The sequence below is a fragment of the Amphibalanus amphitrite genome, unplaced genomic scaffold, assembly GCF_019059575.1.
Source record: "Amphibalanus amphitrite isolate SeventyFive unplaced genomic scaffold, NRLGWU_Aamphi_draft 000080F_arrow, whole genome shotgun sequence".
Lineage (NCBI taxonomy): Eukaryota > Metazoa > Arthropoda > Thecostraca > Balanomorpha > Balanidae > Amphibalanus > Amphibalanus amphitrite.
In genome coordinates this window covers 647,406-666,385 of record NW_024881576.1, presented here as the reverse complement: position 1 = coordinate 666,385, position 18,980 = coordinate 647,406, and the positions used below count along the sequence as shown (strand labels likewise).

The window sequence follows — 18,980 nt, the reverse complement described above, 5'->3', positions numbered from 1 at the left end:
GCTCCGGGCGGCAGCTGCCCCGGCCGCATCCGGACCCGGACCCCGACCACCCGCACCCCCACCCGTACACCCACACCCACACCCACACCCACTCCTCAGTCTCTGCCCCGGAGCTGGGTAGCGCGCCGGTGTCCGGCCGCAAGGCTCACCGATCGTCGCGCTCTCGGCGTCTAACTCGCTCGGCAGGTGGGCCGCAGTCGGTGTCTCCATTGGCCCTCATAGTGAGCGTAGGTAGCCGACAGTTGGTGTTATTAGAGGCCCTCGATAGTGACCGTCCTCGATAGCCGCAGTTGATGTTATCAGAAGCACTGGATAGTCGCAGCGTATTGCGTGGCAGCGGACAGATGGTGTCTCAATTGGCCTCAGCGGTCAGTGAAGGTAGCGGAAGTTGGTGTCGCCAATTCCCTTAGTTATGGTAGCTGACAGTGTCTCAATAGTGAGCGCAAGTAGAAAAACAAATGGTTTCTCCATCGGCCCTTGATAGCCAGTACAGAGGTAGCTAACAATCGGTGTCGCCTTTGGTCCTTGATAGCGTATGTAGCTGACAGTTAATGTCATCAGTTTCCTTCGATGGGTAGTTTCCGAAGCAGACAGTTGTGTCTCCATGAATATCAATAGTCAGCGTAGGAAGCAAATAGTTGGTGTTATAAGAGGCCCTCGGTAGTCAGAATACTTAGCGGACAGTTTAGTCACAATATTTTTTTTTCGTTAGTTTGTTTAGAAGGCTACGCCCGTGTCCCATCGGTCTTTTTATGTCAGGTTAGGCAGCGACAGCTGAAGGGAGATGGGTGACCATTACATAGAAGTCAGTGTGGGTAGGTGACTGGCCGCTGCGGCCCTCCTGAAATGATCCTCTTTAGTGGCTGCCACCGGCTGCTCACAGCGCCCTCCCGCACTGACTGTTCTGGCCACCCGGCGTAGGTGGAGCCTCTCACGTCAAAAACTTACCGCCCAACATCGTGTCAGTCCGCAGTCCCAGTTGAAACTCAGGGTATGTGCCGCTCTCATCTGAACTCAGGGCTGGTGGTGAATCATGTTTGTCCTCGGATGCCGACGACCATCCCGCCTTCGGCTGTGCAGCCGCTGTATTGTATTGTTTGACCATTTTCCCCTACATACATAGCGGCAGGGCTGGCGGCTCATATCTCCTCCCGCTGTTGTGCAGAGGTGACTGACTCTCCCCGACTGCAGGGTTGACCGAGTCTGCTTATATCTTTCGCAAGGGAGGGTTGATGTTATTTGCCTGACCTGCCCCGACCGCAGGGCTGGCGACCAGTGCCCCATTCGCTCGGGGTGGTGACTGATTCGGTTTGACTGACCCGCTCTGACCGCAGGGCTGGCGGCCTCTCTGGCGAGCAGCGGCGCGCCGGCGGCCGTTCCGCAGCCAGTGTACCTGACCTCAGCGCTGCCGACGCTGCCGGCCGGGCTGACCCAGCTGGGCGCCGACCAGTTGCTGCCCACCAACCCGTTCTCTGCCGGCTACCCGGCGGCCGGCGGCGCCCTGCTGCCGCCCGGCTACAGCCTGGACCCGGCGCTGCGCGTGGTGCCCGTGGCCGGCACACTGCCGGCGGCGCTGCCCGGTCAGGTGGCCACCGTGCAGGCCATCCCGGCGGGACTCTACCGGGACGGTGAGCAGACACACTCGGGACGTCCTCAGTGGGGACATGCAGTGTGCACTGAGAGAGGGACTTGCAACCGTACCACAATAATGTGATTAACCTTTGCTTGCGCACTTTACTTCAGACGGGGAAGTTCAAAGTAAGACCTTTCCGAATCATTTAACATATACTTAATTCGGTGTTTTCTTACTTTATCAGATCCTTTCATGATGTGAACCAAACTGACCTCTTGCATGATTGACAGTTGGCCACGCGTTCGCAGAGGCGATAACATCACGTCTTACCTTACTGCACATATCTTATCGATGCGCTATGTATTTCAGACAAGGCCGGGCTGATGAACGGCACCGTACCGGGCCTCCTGCCGGCCAACATGGCGCACCACCTCAACACGACGCACGCGCCGGGCGTGGTGGACGTACTAGACATCCCCGGCAAGGGAAAGTGTCAGGTCTTCATCGCCAGGCGAGTGCATTGTGCAGTGTTGCGAGAAGTAAATGCAAATTGCAATGTCAGACGCATCTGGATGTAACGTTATATCGAACTTTCTTTCTATCGAATAGCTGCAACCTCGAATGTGTCACTTCCCTATCAAGTTTATTCCCGGTCGATCGTCGCACAGTCTCGGTCGCTCACCTTACCGTACCTTTCGACCTGCACAGGTCCCGTGACCGTCACCGCCCCCTGCCTGCAGGTACTCGTACGACCCGTTCCAGCACTCGCCGAACGAGGCGCCCGAGTCGGAGCTGCGTCTGAACGCCGGCGACTACGTGCTCGTCTGGGGCGAGGTGGACGAGGACGGCTTCCTGGACGGCGAGACGCTGGACGGCCGGCGCGGCCTGGTGCCCTCCAACTTCGTCCAGAAACTGGTCGGCGAGGACCTGCTCGAGTTCCACCGGCAGGTGGTGGCCGGCCTGCGCGACTGCGACCGCACCTCCGTCTCCACCTGCGTGCCGCACGACCTCGACTTCAACTCGGCCGACGAGGCGCTCCTCAACAACATGGGTCAGTGCTGTGACGGGGTGACCGGGACCGGTGGTGCGGGCTGCGAGACACACATGTTACGGTCTAGATCATGCTTGCTGATCTGTCGGTGTGTGTTTTTGGAACGCCCTCTGCATATCAGGGGGGGGGGGGGGACACTGAGACAGACAAAACATCAGCTTTTGCTGATAACGTCTTAGTTAGTATGAGTTCGTTGATCCCTGGCTGTATGGTAATTTCATCGTCGACTATCTCATAAGACAACAAAGTCCTTTCCATTTGTACCAATTTGTTTTATGAACTGTGTTTCCCCTCAGCTTGAGCCGAGGGTGTTTTAAATGCCTATTTTTCACATTTCCACCCGTTCGCCCTTCACAGTATACGCACAGTACTAAAAGATCATGGTCTGACAAAACAATGTTTTGTCAATATTGTCTGTCGTCTTTGTACTGCTAGGCTTGCTGTTAAGTGTTTTTGTTTGTGCTTGTATGTCCTGTTGTGCCTTTAGCTGAGCTATCTGGTTATCTGGTGATTGCTTGGATCGTACTTTAATTAATGGTACCGCTTAACCAAGTTTACGAAACTGACACTCTAATCTGGCTCGCTGAACATTTTGTGCATTGCTTGACATATACTAAAACAAACTTAATTTTCGGGCGATTCTTCATTGACCTATTTTTCCATCTATGCTGTCGCCTCAGCCGCTTAGTGGTACTGAAACGCTTCCGACCCCTGTTCTTGATGCCTCATACCTAAGTCTAATAAGTCTAATGCTCTCTCATTTTCTATCCTAATTTTCACACCTCTTTCTATGCAGCTGTCTCCCCGTTCTCTCTGTTCCCCTCTCCTCGCTGCGCTCTTTCCCCATTGTCTCTCTTTCTCTTCCCTCTGTTCTCGTGTCCCTTTTTTCGCTCTTCCTTCGCGTTCTCTTTCCCTTCAAGTTTCGTCCTCTATAATCTCTTCCATTCTCTCTGCTGCTCACTCGTGTCTCAGATTTCAGAAGCTCTCTCCCTCTGTCCCGTTGTTGTCTGTCTGTCTGTCTGTCTCTGTGGCTGAGCCCGCGCTGTTCCGTAGCCCACTTGCGCTTCAATAAGCACGGTGCTCGGATCCAGCGGCGAATGCCGGAGGTGCGGCGCGTGCAGGGCTACAGACCGAGTACGTCGGCAGCGCACAACTCTCTTTTTTCCCTTTATTCCTCTAGTAACTATTATCTGTTGATGCACAGGCACTGCCTAGTCTGCATTTGTGTGCTTGTAGATGCTTGTATGCTCTCCGCATAACGCATGAACGCACTCCAGTTTATTTTCTTGTAAATTTGAGTGTTGTTTTTCGTTTATGTATACCGATTTTTTCTGAATTTATTTTGCAGCTGTATTGGGAATGAATTAAGAATCTTATTATAATCCTCCATCCCGTCTTCTACATATAGGGTAGTTAATTAGTAAAGATGTGCTGCCTGTTTCTGAAACGGTGGACGCATCTATTTTATCATCACCCGGTATTTTTCACGTTTTTTTTTTAATCTTGTTTATTCATATTTATTACGATATATGTTTAATTTATAGCATAACACATTTTTTGTTTATATCGACAAGACTCCTGCCAATTTCATTGCAAGTAGACTGCACATATACTGAGATTTTCTCAACCCTTTTTGCTTCTGCTTGCGCCGTGTTCACGTATTCCTTCTTTATAATAATCATATGATTGTAATTCCACGAATCACCATGCAGATGATTGGTGCAAAGAACCGGGTTTAGGCGTTTGTTAGCCGCCATTCACCCCTCATTCATCCCACACCGCCCCAAACTTATATGGATTCTGTGCCTCGCGAAAAAAGCGACTTAATAGCAGAGATCAGGGTAGTTTTATTGTTATCATTGTTGTACACGCTCTTCGCTTTTTTCAACTCAGCACGACGTCTCAGTGTGCGCCACGATGTGTTGTATTTCCTCACCACACCACTCTGCCACTTCACAGTGACACCCGACCTCCGTTACGCCCGTGTGACGGATGCCTTGTCCTCCTGCACCGATGTAGCACCAGCTCTGACCTGGCACCGGCGACCGGCAGACGAGTACGCGGCGGGGCGGCCGGTCCAGGACGGGTACGGGCCGCCGGCGCAGTACCCGGCCCAGTACCGGTACGAGGGCTCGCTGCTCAGCGATGACGAGGAGGAGGAGCACATGGGCGGAGGCCCCGGCGGACAGGGCACAGGTCAGTACAGTGGGACAGGGCACAAGTCAGTGGTCAGTTCTGGGGTCAGGGCATAGGCCAGTGGGCGGCGTCAGGGCACAGGTCAGCCACGACAGACAGGGGTCAAGTCAGTGGTCTCAGTCCTGGGGCCAGGGCATAGGTCAGTGGGGGGGGGGGGGGGGGGGGTCAGGGCACAGGTGAGTTAGGACTTAGGAGCTGGCGGGACAGTCTGGGCGGTGGCAGGGCGTTGGATAATGAACATATGATCATCTGCGACGGTCGGAGGCGTAGGGGTGGTGCTGTTCACAGGTATTTCGACTAGATTTGGAAACGCTTTTTAGCATTATGTTTCCGGACCCCTAACAGGCGAATTTTTGTCTAGAAAATGCATTGTTATCCAGGTCAAATCTTTTGAAAAATCCTGTATTTTTTAATGCGCTTGTATTTTTGGTAGTATTGCGTTCCACAGTTCACTGGCTGTTTAGCTCTCCAATGTGTACACCCGTGTAGTGCCTCGTGCCGCCGCCCGCCGTTCGCGTGACACCTCCCTGGCGCACCCTGTGCCGTTCCCCGTCCACGTGTGACGTCGGCCGTCCTCCCACCAACCAGACGTGTTCTTCTCGGTACTAGTGCCGCCGCCGCGCCAGCTGACGCTCGAGCGCCAGCTCAACAAGTCGGTGGTGATTGGCTGGAACGCGCCCGACGCGCCGCCGGGCACCGTCGACTGCTACCACGTGTACGTGGACGGCCTGCTGAGGACGAGTGTGCGCGCCTCGGAGCGCACCTGTGCCCTCATCGAGGGAGTCGACTCGAGCCGGGTGAGCGGACCGTGTCAGGGGCGACCTCTGAGTGGGGTGGTGGGGCTGTCAAACGTCTTGGGAGAGGCAAGCTGATTTTAGTTTGCCATTAGGGCAGACACAGTTCTGCAGGTTCTTATTCGTCATCAGTCTCTATGATATTGATTTCATTAAAACTTAATCTCTAAATTATTTGTCAGTCTGCTGGCTTGTCGATACCGATAGCGTTTTATTCTCTGACCGGCCCGCTCGCCCACTTACAGCCGCACCGTATCAGCGTGCGCGCCGTGACGCCGAACCGGCGCACCTCGCGAGACGCCGCGTGTACCATGCTGATTGGCAAGGACGTGCCGCTGGCGCCGACGGCCGTGCGCGCCACTAACGTCACGTCCACGTCGGCCGTGATCAGCTGGCTGCCGAGCAACAGCAACTTCCAGCACACGGTGTGCGTCAACAGCGTGGAGGTGCGCACCGTCAAACCGGGCGTCTACCGGCACACCATCACAGGTCAGTGGCGGCGAAACGGGCCCGGTATGATCTGCTGGTGGACTGGGAGGGTTGTCTCGAGGCATCGGCAGATCCAACACTATTCATAACCCGAGTCAAATTGAGTGAATTTTGTTTTGTGATGAAATCGACATTATGTAGAATATTGTTTTTATAATAAATTTAGTTCGAAGGGATGAATGGAGGGCTTCCAGTATCTGCAATCACACATCAGTTATTATAAGCGAATTGCTTAGCATACTCCGTATTGTTTCGTGCTGACGGGTGCCAATTCTTCTTGACAGGCATATCTCCGAATACGACATATCGTGTGAGTGTGAAAGTGAAGAACATCACGGCACCTCAGTTCGCCAGTCGCACGCCGAAGCAGCTGGAGCGGCTGGCCACGCACATCGAGTTCCGCACTCTGCCGAAAGGTGAGTAATAGCTGGAGAGTAACATGGTAAAGGTGTACGGCAGTGCACCATATGCCTCGCATTTTGATTATTTCGATGTATTTATATGTTATGCATATGTCGTTTACGGCAGCGATTTGGATAAGCGGCAGTGTCATGCTATTACGCTTGTCCGCTCACCAATATCTTTCAAACGACTTCCATCGGCCCCTTCCCCGCGAGCATTTAGTGAGATCTCTGTCGATAGATGGCACTGGCATCAAACGCCTGAACTGATGCTGTGCCGCATTACACAGCATGCGAAGTGGGCTGTGCGGCTTGATCTGATGAACCAGCTCAAGTCGTATGCTTGTCACGTGTTGAAAGTAGGCGGATTTAGTCGTACAAAGGAAGCAAAAACATTAAAAACAAATGTTCTTATACGATGTAGACAGTGGCCAATGTTCTTCGCAGTTTTCCACGTCTTGTCTAACTCGATGTTATTTTCCTTACGCGGCAAGGCTGGAAAGGTGAGTGCAAGTGGCTGTTTGGTGCCTTGATTTTCCCAGACAGATTTCAATTACAATGTTGTTGATGAATTATTTTCCTTGGTTGGAACTTGGAAGCCCATTGTGCTTAGTTTCAACGCGCTGCTCAGCTGATATTTGACACCAATAGCACTGCTCCCCATCACATCTCTCGTTTGGCCCTCCGGCCGCCGCTGTGTTGCTACTCGCTGCAGTATCGCCGTCCTACTCTCTATGCTGCCGGTCGTCCGCTGGCAATATCGGGGCGCGGAGTATCATTTATCGGAATCGACTATCATTTATCGGACTGGACTATCGAGGTCACCGCGGGGTGTGGTCGTTCCTTGTTCTGCCCGCCGGGCGCTTGACACACCAAACACTAGAGGGCGTGGTCACCAACCATCGGGCTATAGGGCGGCCACCGGTCAACCCAGTCACATCAGGGCAGCTGGGAGCTAGTATCGCCATTTTGCAAATCGGAGCCATGCTATCTTTTATCTGTATGCCACATTAGCGATCATGCTACTCAGAGGTGAAACAGAGTTAGCGGTCAATATTTTATTCGGCAGGACATGTCAAATGATGTTCTTTTGTGAAAAATTCAATTGATATATTATGGCCATTTATTTTACATGTCTAACAGCTGCGATTGTTATGCAGGGGCGTTCGACCATCTGACCCCACCTTTTCCCCTCCAGGGGTGCCCGACCCGCCGGTGGACGTCCAGTGCGAGCTGGGCCCGCAGGAGGGCAGTCTGCTGGTCACCTGGCTTCCTGTGACCATCAACTCCACGTCGGGTACCAGCAACGGCGCGCCCGTCACCGGCTACGCCGTCTACGCCGACGGCAAGAAGGTCACCGAGCTCGGCTCACCTACAGGTCAGTGGCTGGCGGGACATGTCACTGGGAGGTCATCGGGAGGTCACCGAGAGGTCAGCGGGAGGTCACTGCGAGGTCACTATGAGGTCATTAAGTGGCCACCAGGAGGTCAGCGAGAGATCACTGGGGGATCTCCCAGGTCAGTCGCGGTAAGATGAGCGAAAGATCCTCGGAAGGCCAGCGAGAGGTCACTGGGAGGTCACTTGGATGTCTCTGGGAGGTCAGCTTGAACAGACCCGCTAGAATGGGTCACCCTCACCTGTCTTGACAGGATAGTTGCAGCGGCCATCAGGCATCAGGCTGCCTCCCCAAATGGTCTTAGCGGCCTTCACTTGTCTATCCACTGATTTATTTGTTATGAAAGTAGCCCCGGTCGTTATGCAGAGCCCATTCATCGCAGTTAAGTGGATTCATTTCTTAACCCGTCCTGCAAACCGGGCTGCTACATTTGTTGTAGTGACAAGCGACCCTGGGGTGGGCTAATTTGCAAGAGTTCAGCGTGAAACGCTACAGAATAGCAACGGGCCAAATGCAATTACGACAAATGAGCTGACGCTATCCCCTCTTGGATTATGCTATGCTATATGCTTAGATACATTAGGTAATACAACTTACGTATTACATCCCATTCGTCATTCATGATAATTAGGGAGCAAAATTCAGCTTAGGAAACTTGCTGAAAGTGATTCATGGCTAACATTTATTATGGAAAGATCATATTATGAGGCTATTGTTTCTCATCAGTCTTATTTACCGTGAGCCTCGAAGAACGCTTGCTGATATAATAAAACATAAGTAGGCATAAGTATAACGAATTTGCAAGCATTCGCTTTATGCCTAAATCACTTCAATGAATCTGTTTGTTTACAAATGATTGCTTATGCATCCAATTAGAATTTAAACTGTGTTTAAAGGTGTTCAGCACTTAAACACCTCGAGCTATTTTTGCCGCCTTCTTTGAGCACTAACGGGCCGTGAGGTGGCGAGTGTGATCGATGGTGCCAGACAGGTCATCCCACGGGCCGCGTGCATGGCTGATCAGTTGAGCTGTTCACGGCCAGGATCACCCATTATGTGCGGTAATAAATTAGCCTGTCGTCCGGCCGGGCGCCGCGGAGCGGACGGCGGGTGGGACCCGGTGTCTATTTCGGTAGGCCTGATCGATTCCGCGCCGGCCCGGTCGGTCGCTCGCGGTCGCTGTGTTCAGCCACCGCCAAAGTTGGCCGACCGCTGCTGTCAGCGGCTCTATCGGATGGGAACAGCTGGCCACTCCCGGCACCAGCCGAGGGCGCCGGGAACACAGCTATTTGCGGTAGAGCACTTCATGGGCCGGATAAATCCGTTATCCACGGATAAATCCGCGGACCGGATAGGATTGGATTCTAAATTTGTTAAAAAAAGAACGGATATGGGCGGGCCGGATTTGGGAATTGAAGGTTGAACCCGGATCAAAACGGATCAAAATTTTAACATTCAACATTGAAGTTAAAAATTAGCCTAATGTGTTAAGCGGCAGCAGAGGTTTGATTAAAGTAATAGGCATCATTTTATGACACTCACTTGTTACAAGACTTGTATGGCTGTCTGGTCCCTTAGATTGAATTTGTTAGTCCAGTTTTGGGTGAAACCAGTTATTGGTGAAACGGATTATTACGGATATTTTTTGGAAGTTTGGCTGCAATACGGGCCATGGGTGGGCCGGATTCTGATATTCAAAGAAAGGCGGATAATGGGCGGATCTGGATATGACTTGCCGGATATGGGCCGGGCCGGATCCTAAAAAGCCTATCCGTGAAGTGCTCTAATTTGCGGCATGTTGCGGTTCAAGGTGGACAAGGACCCCAGCGGGAGCGTCTCATGGGGGATAGACGCGAGTCGAGCAGCACTGTGGGCTGTGTAATGCGCAATGTTTTGTCTGATCACGTTCTAATCCCACGTCTATCATCACCTCCGTGAGGCTAAAACCGGCAGCTGTCGAAGCGGAACACACAGCAAGGCTGATTGGACACGCTGAGCCAATATTTACAGCGCCTGCGATCGGAGTGGCGACCCCGTCGGGTCGACCTCGCCTGCCATATGCCGGGCTCGAGTGCTTCTCATCGGCGCGCTACGACCCACATGGGTGGTCCGATACCCCCGCGGGCCAGTGACGGGTCAGGGCGGACCTGATAAAGGTCAGCAGACCGTCAGGCGCCGCTGTCCGGGCCAGACGAGGGAAAAACGCCGCCGACACCGCGCGGGCAGACCGGGGCCGATTGAGAGCAGATCGAGTCCCTGTCTGCCGGCAGGACGACGGCGACGGCGGCTCAGACTGACATATTCAGTCCCGGCTAAAGTTAGCCGATGACTTCATTTATCCAAAATGGTGGCGATTTTCTCGGCCTAATATCTTTCAAGCCATGCTGTGCTGCCAATACTATGTTGCCATCAGGGCGATGACTGTTGCCAAACTTTCAGCCCATGGGATTCTATGAGACCTTTGAAGCTGGAAGCTAAACTCATACCTTTTGATATTATTTATTAGTTGTATGCATATTGCATAATGCTTTTCAGCAGTACATCGATATACATTGGCAACACATGTTTCGGCGTTGAATCTGCCACTAATCCAATGTTTATAAGACAATTAAACGTTTTATTCGCAGCTTCACTGGCGATGTTCAGAGAAGGCCAGGCCGTTGCCCCAGCTACGACCAGTTTTAGCATCACGAGTGTGGGAAACGGTTAGGGCTTTGAGACACTACAAATAAAAACAAATAAATAATATATTCAGGCTTTCATGGCAAAAGGGTCATCTGGCAGCGTGCCAACGGCGAAAACGATATGGTAAGGCGAAGTTGTTTAGGTGAACAATTGGTGGTAGGAACGGACAAATAAGACAGCGGCATAGCGAAGAAATGCGGGCCGTAGATAGAAGTAGTAGCGGTGTAGTAACGTAGAACGTAGAATGTAGAATGTAGGTAGGTTTCTGAAATCAGCCAGAAACGCATTTTCACTCTCTATCCGATAGACATGGGTCTACCTATCGCCGAAATATCTCTAATATCATATCAGGCTCATATCACATTAACAATGCAATAGAAACGGCAAATAATATAAAATAATGAAAGAACATACCAAAGTTTTTCCACCGAATCACATTGTGGCGAACGGCGGCGCACAAACTCCATGCGTCTCACGCCGGCGCCACACAGCCAAAAAAACGCCACGTCGATGGGCGGCGCACTGGACTTTCTGCGCCACCACTGGCTTAGGGTGGCGCCACCATCCAATGGTCAGTAGGGACATCGTCGCCACCTGTGTCCACAACTAGCGCCACCTGTCGAGCAAGGCACAGACCAACCCGCTCCGGCTCAGTCCGCTACATCCTCCCCCCGGTGTCGTAATGACACCTCGTTGAGCGGGGATAACGGAAGCCTGAACACAAAACCTCTTCGGTACGTTGCCCACTCAACAGCCACAGCCGCGCGCACACATCTACAGCGTTCATCCTGAAGACACCACGCCTCGCATGGTATCGGCTTCGCTGCCGAAGTCACAGCTCCGGAGAGCAGCAGTCATCTCCGCCGCCCACTGCCACCAGCTCCGTGCGGCAGGCGAGCTCCCGCAGTACCAGCTCCGGAGAACCACCAGCTCGCCGCAGCCTCGGAGAGCACCAGCTCGCCACAGCCGACGAGCGTCTCCGCCACAGCTCCGAAGAACACCAGCTCGCCGCGGCCTCGGAGAGCACCGGCTCGCCGCAGCCGACGAGCGTACCAGCTCGCCGCAGCCGACGAGCGCACCAGCTCGCCGCAGCCGGCGAGCGTCTCCGCCACAGCTCCGGAGAACACCAGCCCGCTGCGGCCTCGGAGAGCACCAGCTCGCCGCAGCCTCGGAGAGCACCAGCTCGCCGCGGCCGACGAGCGCACCAGCTCGCCGCAGCCTCGGAGAGCACCAGCTCGCCGCAGCTGACGAGCGCACCAGCTCGCCGCAGCCTCGGAGAGCACCAGCTCGCCGCCGCCGATGAGCGTCCCCGGACGCAGCTTCGGAGGACTCCAGCTCACCTCAGCCGACGAGCACCTCCGCCGCAGCTAGCCGCCATCAGGAGGGATCTGTTAGGAAGAAACAAAAGGAAAACATAGGATACTTGGGATATACGTGATAGGACAACACTGTCGTCACCAACATAACAGCCATCCTTGAACACAGTTCTGACACAGAACAGTTCTGACCTTATTCAGCCTCCTCCAGGAGGCACACTTTGCTGACCGGGCGCCGGTACTTGCCTCCCCCCGCTGCCATCAGTTCCACGGTACGAACTACTCCGTCCGAGCCCGGGAACACTCTTGTAACTCGGGCCAGGGGCCAGAACCCGCGTGGTGAGTCTGCCTCAATCATCAGCACGACGTCTTCAACTTTGAGATTTCTTCTCTCGCGCAACCACTTCTGCCGACTGGCTAGTGTTGGTACATATTCATTTCGCCATCTCTTCCAAAAATGTTCTGCCAGTACTTGTGACTGACGCCAACGTCGTTTGCTGCTGATCTCTCTGTCTTGAAACATGCCAGGAGACATGTTGGCGCTGGCACACCCGAGCAGAAGGTGATTTGGCGTCAGTGGCTCAACATCCGTACTGTCAGGACTGACGTGTGTCAGCGGCCGTCCATTGATCATTGACTCCACCTCGAGCAGAGCAGTGTGGAGTACTTCATCGGTCACACACTGAGATCCGATAGTTACTCTGAGCGCGCGCTTTACGCTGCCCACCAGCCTTTCCCATACGCCGCCCATGTGGCTGGCGCTGGGAGGCATGAAAGTCCACTTAATGTTCTCCTGACTCAGTTCGTCAGTAATGCGAGTTTGGTCGAGTTCATGTAGAGACTCACGGAGCTCACGTTCACCTCCGACGAGGTTCGTCCCATTGTCGGAGTACATTGAGTCTGGCTTCCCTCTCCTTGCCATGAATCTCCTCAGTGCCATGACGAAACTGTCCGTATCTAAAGCGTTTGCTACCTCCAGGTGTACTGCGCGGGTCGAGAAGCAGGTGAACAAGACGCCGTATCTCTTCTCGGTCCTCCTGTACTTCTTCACGAACATTGGCCCGAAGTAGTCGACTCCTACCATGCTGAAGGCTCTGGACGTGTCATACCGGCTGGCCGGCAGCTCTGCCATTCTTGGGACCTGCGCGATCGCTCTTCGTCTTTTGCACACGGTACACTCGTGTAGGATCCTCCGGACTGTCGAGCGGGCCTTCAGAATCCAATATGTCTTCCTGACTTCTGTCAACGTTCTTTCTTGTCCTGAGTGAAGAACCTTCACATGGCAGTGCGTCACTACCAGGCGAGTAATGTCGTCTCTCGATGGCAGGATCACCGGGTGGCGAGTCGAATAGGCCACGGGCGCTTTGTCGATACGCCCACCGACTCTCATCACACCCTCACCATCCAGGAAAGGTGTCACTTGTCGCAGTTTCCCTTCAGTCTTCACTTCTTTGCCAGCTTGGATCTCTGCCAGTTCTTCAGCGAAGCATCTAGCTTGACAGTCTTTCAGTACCTTCGTCTCTGCTTGCTTTAGTTCCTCTGCTGACAGAGGTCCTGCGCGTCTCCGGTCTGCTCGTTCCTGACAGGACTTTGGGGCACAGTTCTTCACAAACCTCAGTACCCATGCCACGGTTCTTCTGTACTTCGTCCACGAAGAGAATCTCGAAGCGTCGGGAAGCACCGTAGTATCAGAGTCATGCTTCACAGTGAGCATGACTGATTCCGTCCTCACTTCTGGGTCGTTTTTCAGTACAGCCGTACTCGTGAGAGATGGCTGTTCCGGCCAGCAGTTCTCCTCCTGGAGCAGGAACCCAGGACCCGCGCTCCAGCGAGAATCTGATGACAGGTCAGACAACGTAGCTCCCCTGGAAACAACGTCAGCTGCGTTCAGACTCGACGGCACGTGTCGCCACTGATCAGGGCAAGAAGACTCTCGAATTTCTGCCACCCTATTAGCGACAAATGTGTGAAAGCGGCGGCTGTCATTTTTCACATACTGTAGAACAACTGTGCTGTCGGTCCAGAATAGGACCCTATCCACCCTGACCGACAGCTCCGTCCGTAGCACGTTTGCTACTCTGACGCCCAGCACAGCCGCTTGCAACTCCAGCCTTACAATTGAAATCTGCTTGAGGGGTGCCACCCTGGTCTTCGCCATAGCCAAGGAGCAGACGCGGCGACCATCAGGCATCGTCGTAGCGACGTACGCGGCAGCACCGAAGGCATCCTGAGAAACATCACAGAAGATGTGAAGCTCTCTCCGACAGCCGTCACTTGCCGACACGCCTCCGAAGCATCGCGGGACGGTTACCCGCTCCAGATAGTGTAACTCCGAGAGCCACTGAGACCACCTCTGCAGCTCCGTCCCCTCGAGCTCATCGTCCCAGTCGTAGTTCCCCGCCCAGAGGCGTTGAATGAGAACTTTAGCCTGGAGAGAGAACGGAGCGACTAGCCCCAGAGGGTCGAATAGTCGAGCTACTCCTTGCACTACTCCTCTCTTCGTTGACGGTACACGTGAGTCAACAGCTCTGACTCCCAAGGTGTCGTTGATGGTGTTCCAGGCGCAGCCTAGCACACTCTGAACCGCGACATCGATGTCTTGAACGCGCTCTGCGGCTTCGATCCGTTCCAAGACCTTCCGCGAGCTGCTCATCCACTTTGTCAGCCTGAACCCCCCTCTTCTGAGAAGTTCTGTCACCTCGGTTTGCATCTCAGCTGCCTCTTCTTCGGTTCTCGTAGCGTGGATGAAGTCATCCATATAGAAGCTCGTAAGTGCCGCTTCTCTAGCTGCTCTCCCTGCCGGGGTGCTACTGCTGCAGTCCTTAGCGGTCTGCTGCAGGACGAAGTTTGCTGATGCGGGACTGCTCCTGGCCCCGAAGATCGCGACCTGCATGGTGTATGGTTCTGGTTGCTTCGTTGCATCCAAATCTCTCCAGAGGAACCTCAGTGCTGGTTGATCTTGCGGAGTTATCTGGACCTGGTGGTACATACACTCGATATCAGCGGTCAGAGCGACGGGTTCCTCTCTGAACCTCAGGAGGATGCCGGGCAGATTCTTAAGAAGGTCAGGTCCCGTGAGCAGCACATCATTCAGAGAAGTGTTGCCACACTTGGCAGCCGCATCAAACACTACTCTGAGCTTCCCTGGCTTCCGGGGGTTCGTTACACCATGATGTGGCAGGTACCACTTCTTGATCTTCTTCTGGGGTTAGCTTGCGAGCGAATCCGCGCTCGACGTAACCCTCGACAACCTTCTTATAAGCTTCCGCTTTCTCAGATTGTCGCATCAGGGTCTTCTCCAGGGAGTACAGCCGGTTGGCCGCCATCATCTTGTTATCAGGTAGGCACACATCATCACTCATCCACAGGAGTCCCGTCTCGTAGCGATTGTCCAGTCTCCTGGTTGTGTCTTCCATGATCTTCACGGCTCTGACGTCTTGGGGAGATTTGGCATCCTGGCCTTCAAACCTGCTCCCAAACGATTCCGTGCTCCACCACTCCTGGAGTGCTGCTGACAGTTGATCGTCTGGAGCCATCTTCCTGATCAGCATCACCTGGCGCGTTCGTTCTGGCAGGAATCCCTTCACCGTGCCCGTCAGCGTCCACCCGAAGGCGGTTCTGATGGCCACCGGTTGGCCCGCCTTCCCTGTCCTCGCTTCCAGCTGAAGCACCGCTTCAAGGACGTTGGCGCCGAGAAGAAGATCGACCCTCTTCCCTGAGCAGTCTGGAAGGTCGAGGTCCAGCAGGTGCTTCCATTCGATCCTCTTGTCAGGGAGCTCTGGAACCGTGACGTTGATGTCCCTGACGGAGAAAACTTCAGGGACCACTATTCTTGATCCGTCGCCACCTGACGCCTTGAGCTCCAGTTTCATCTTCACGGAGTTCTGGAGGCGCCCGCATCCTTCCACGTTTTGCAGGCGGAGGGTTTGTGGCTCCCCTTGAAGATTCAGCTGTGTCATTACCTCCTCGGACACCAGTGAAGTCTGAGAGCCAGGGTCTAGTAGAGCCCAGACCTGCTTTTCCTTGCCACCACTGGCAAGGACGGTGACTGGTACGACCTGCAGCAGGGTTGTGGTCGCGCCCGCCTTCACTGATGCTGCTGCTACCACGCGCTGGCCAGTGTTCCTGAGGTCGACCCTCTTGCTGCCATGGAGCACCTGATGATGTCTCATCTTGCAGCTGTCGATGCCGCACGGCCTTGCCGAGCGACAGTGCCGAACGCCATGTCCAGCCTTCAGACAGAAGAAACAGCACCTCGCACTGGCGATGAAGTGGGCTCTTTCATCAACCGATTTCTTCAAGAAGATCGGACACGTTGTCACCTCATGCTGCTCCTTGCAGCATACACAAGTCGTGCCTGATGTATCAATCTCTGTGGCCAGAGCACTTCTTTGGACGGGCCTCGGCTTCACGTCGCCCTTCCACCGCTGAGGCTGTCCTGCCGGCTTCTTGCCAGTCGCCATATTCTGATGTGGAGACACGGCAGCGTAGTTGAGGGCCACCCTGACCTGCCTGCGAAGCCATTCGTCAAAGTGCACCAGTGTCGGCCTCTCTCCCAGGTTCAAGACATATTCTCCCCATAGACGTTTCATCTCAGATGGGAGCCTTTGAACAACTCGTCTGAGGTTCTCGAAACTATTCAGATCCCCATCGTAGCCGAGACTCCTGAATATCATGACAGCACAGTGGACTGATGCGTGCAGGCGCTCTAGTCCAACAGGATCTAGTTGGGAGGGCGCAGGGCAGGAGAAGATCTCTTGCAGGTACGCGTGTACGACATCTTCCTGGCGGCCAAACCTGTCCTGCAGAGCATGCACCGCCTCTTCATATAGGGCCCCATCAAACATCATCCCACTGATGGTGAGCTTAGCAGTACCCACCACTGATGCTTGCAGGTGTATCAGTTTTTCTGTTGGGGAGAGTGAGATCTGTTCATGTACTAAAACTTTAAAAGAAGCCCACCACTTCGGCCACTCGGCCGGCTCGCCGCCGAACTTCGGCAGAGTCAAGCGCGGAAGACTATTGTGCAGCAGCGATGGAACACAGGGCGCCCCTTGGGCGACTGCATCACTGGCTGTGGGTCGAAACTGACCGGCTAGTTCAGTAGTGGGTGCCCCTCGGGCAGCTCCAACAGCCGGTGGGGGAACATGACTGTAATAGAACAAATCAGGTGTGTCGGCGCCGAGTGCCCCTTGGGCAGCTCCAACGGCCGGTGAGATGGTGTGGCTGGGACGCGACGAACCGGCTTCTTCAACAGTGGCTACCCCTTGGACAGCTCCAACGGCTGGTGAGATGGTGTGGCTGGGACGAGACGGACCGGCTACTTCAACAGTGGCTACCCCTTGGACAGCTCCGACGGCCGGTGAGATGGTGTGGCTGGGACGAGACGGACCGGCTACTTCAACAGTGGCTACCCCTTGGAGAGCTCCAACGGCCGGTGAGATGGTGTGGCTGGGACGAGACGGACCGGCTGCTTCAACAGTGGCTGCCCCTTGGACAGCTCGTGCAGCTGGTGGGATGGCTCGGCTGAGATGAGTCGAACCAGCTTCTTCACTAGGTGCCCCTTGGGCTTCACAGACCTTGGTCTCACCACAGAAATCATTTCTTCGGTCCCACGCTAGGTCATCTTCAGCTGCTCTTGCCAACTGTGCACGCAGCTCGGCAGCTGCATGAGCATCCTTTGCTTCTTGTAGCTTCATCTTCCTCTGGATCTGTTGCTCTTCCTTCTCCGTCTCAAGCCTTTGCTGCAGCTGCTCCAGCTCTAGCTGCTTCACCTTGGCCTCTATCTCTGCCAGCCGGGATGCTGACGTCTTGTCTGATGCTGCAGAGTCTGACGCCTGCTTTGATGTAACTGATGGTGGATCGTCCTTCCTCTCCTTCAAATGCGCTTCAATCCGGCTCACCGCTTCTTCATGCTGCCTGTCTGCTTCTACTTGATACACTCTTGCCTGATCAACTTCCTCTTGAGATGTCAGCACAGAAACTAAACTATCTGTCATCTCCTCCAACTGCTCGAGTGCCTGATCAAGCTCATGGACGATTGACGCTAGCTGAGTCCGACTACCTCTGGTATCAATCAAGACGAAAGCCCTCCTCCTGACCCTGGTCAGTGCAGCTAACAATCTGCCTCGCTTCTGTTTCAATTGTGCTACAGACATGTTCTGGGTTTAACAGCACAACACCAATCAGGAACTGAGTCACAATTGCAATTCTCAGCAGCAGGTACAAAACTTCTCGCCACAAGAAACTGTCATTTACACGACCTACACCCTGAGAAGCCTCTTCGGGCGATCAAGACAGATCTTCAAATGAGATACACTCATAACATCATGTTCATCATGTTCGGAAAGTCCTTGGGCATTCTGACAAACTTTTGCATAGACCTACAACCATATCACTAGGCTGTGGAAACTTTGAAACTGTTGTGGGAAACGGTTAGGGCTTTGAGACACTACAAATAAAAACAAATAAATAATATATTCAGGCTTTCATGGCAAAAGGGTCATCTGGCAGCGTGCCAACGGCGAAAACGATATGGTAAGGCGAAGTTGTTTAGGTGAACAATTGGTGGTAGGAACGGACAAATAAGACAGCGGCATAGCGAAGAAATGCGGGCCGTAGATAGAAGTAGTAGCGGTGTAGTAACGTAGAACGTAGAATGTAGAATGTAGGTAGGTTTCTGAAATCAGCCAGAAACGCATTTTCACTCTCTATCCGATAGACATGGGTCTACCTATCGCCGAAATATCTCTAATATCATATCAGGCTCATATCACATTAACAATGCAATAGAAACGGCAAATAATATAAAATAATGAAAGAACATACCAAAGTTTTTCCACCGAATCACATTGTGGCGAACGGCGGCGCACAAACTCCATGCGTCTCACGCCGGCGCCACACAGCCAAAAAACGCCACGTCGATGGGCGGCGCACTGGACTTTCTGCGCCACCACTGGCTTAGGGTGGCGCCACCATCCAATGGTCAGTAGGGACATCGTCGCCACCTGTGTCCACAACTAGCGCCACCTGTCGAGCAAGGCACAGGCCAACCCGCTCCGGCTCAGTCCGCTACAACG

The 18,980-nt window shown here is 53.8% G+C and overlaps 1 protein-coding gene and 2 long non-coding RNA genes across 3 annotated transcripts in view; 1 reads left to right on the top strand and 2 right to left on the bottom strand.

Annotated features, from left to right (window-relative positions):
• LOC122379544 (peripheral-type benzodiazepine receptor-associated protein 1-like) overlaps positions 1–18,980 on the top strand; it is a 144,710-nt gene that overhangs the window by 111,037 nt on the left and 14,693 nt on the right. The window contains exons 16-25 of the mRNA XM_043361826.1: positions 1,335–1,628; positions 1,943–2,084; positions 2,314–2,624; positions 3,678–3,758; positions 4,677–4,820; positions 5,430–5,617; positions 5,860–6,103; positions 6,388–6,519; positions 6,999–7,007; positions 7,703–7,882. Of these exons, the coding sequence (XP_043217761.1) occupies positions 1,335–1,628; positions 1,943–2,084; positions 2,314–2,624; positions 3,678–3,758; positions 4,677–4,820; positions 5,430–5,617; positions 5,860–6,103; positions 6,388–6,519; positions 6,999–7,007; positions 7,703–7,882 (1,725 nt within the window). The remainder of the gene's footprint in view (positions 1–1,334; positions 1,629–1,942; positions 2,085–2,313; positions 2,625–3,677; positions 3,759–4,676; positions 4,821–5,429; positions 5,618–5,859; positions 6,104–6,387; positions 6,520–6,998; positions 7,008–7,702; positions 7,883–18,980) is intronic.
• LOC122379546 lies at positions 10,630–11,169 on the bottom strand. The gene is made up of 2 exons (XR_006256194.1): positions 11,000–11,169; positions 10,630–10,850 (listed from the first exon to the last, which is right to left on the bottom strand). It is a non-coding gene; the product is annotated as an uncharacterized LOC122379546 (long non-coding RNA).
• On the bottom strand, positions 18,360–18,963 carry LOC122379547. Its single transcript, XR_006256195.1, has 2 exons — positions 18,730–18,963; positions 18,360–18,580 (listed from the first exon to the last, which is right to left on the bottom strand). It is a non-coding gene; the product is annotated as an uncharacterized LOC122379547 (long non-coding RNA).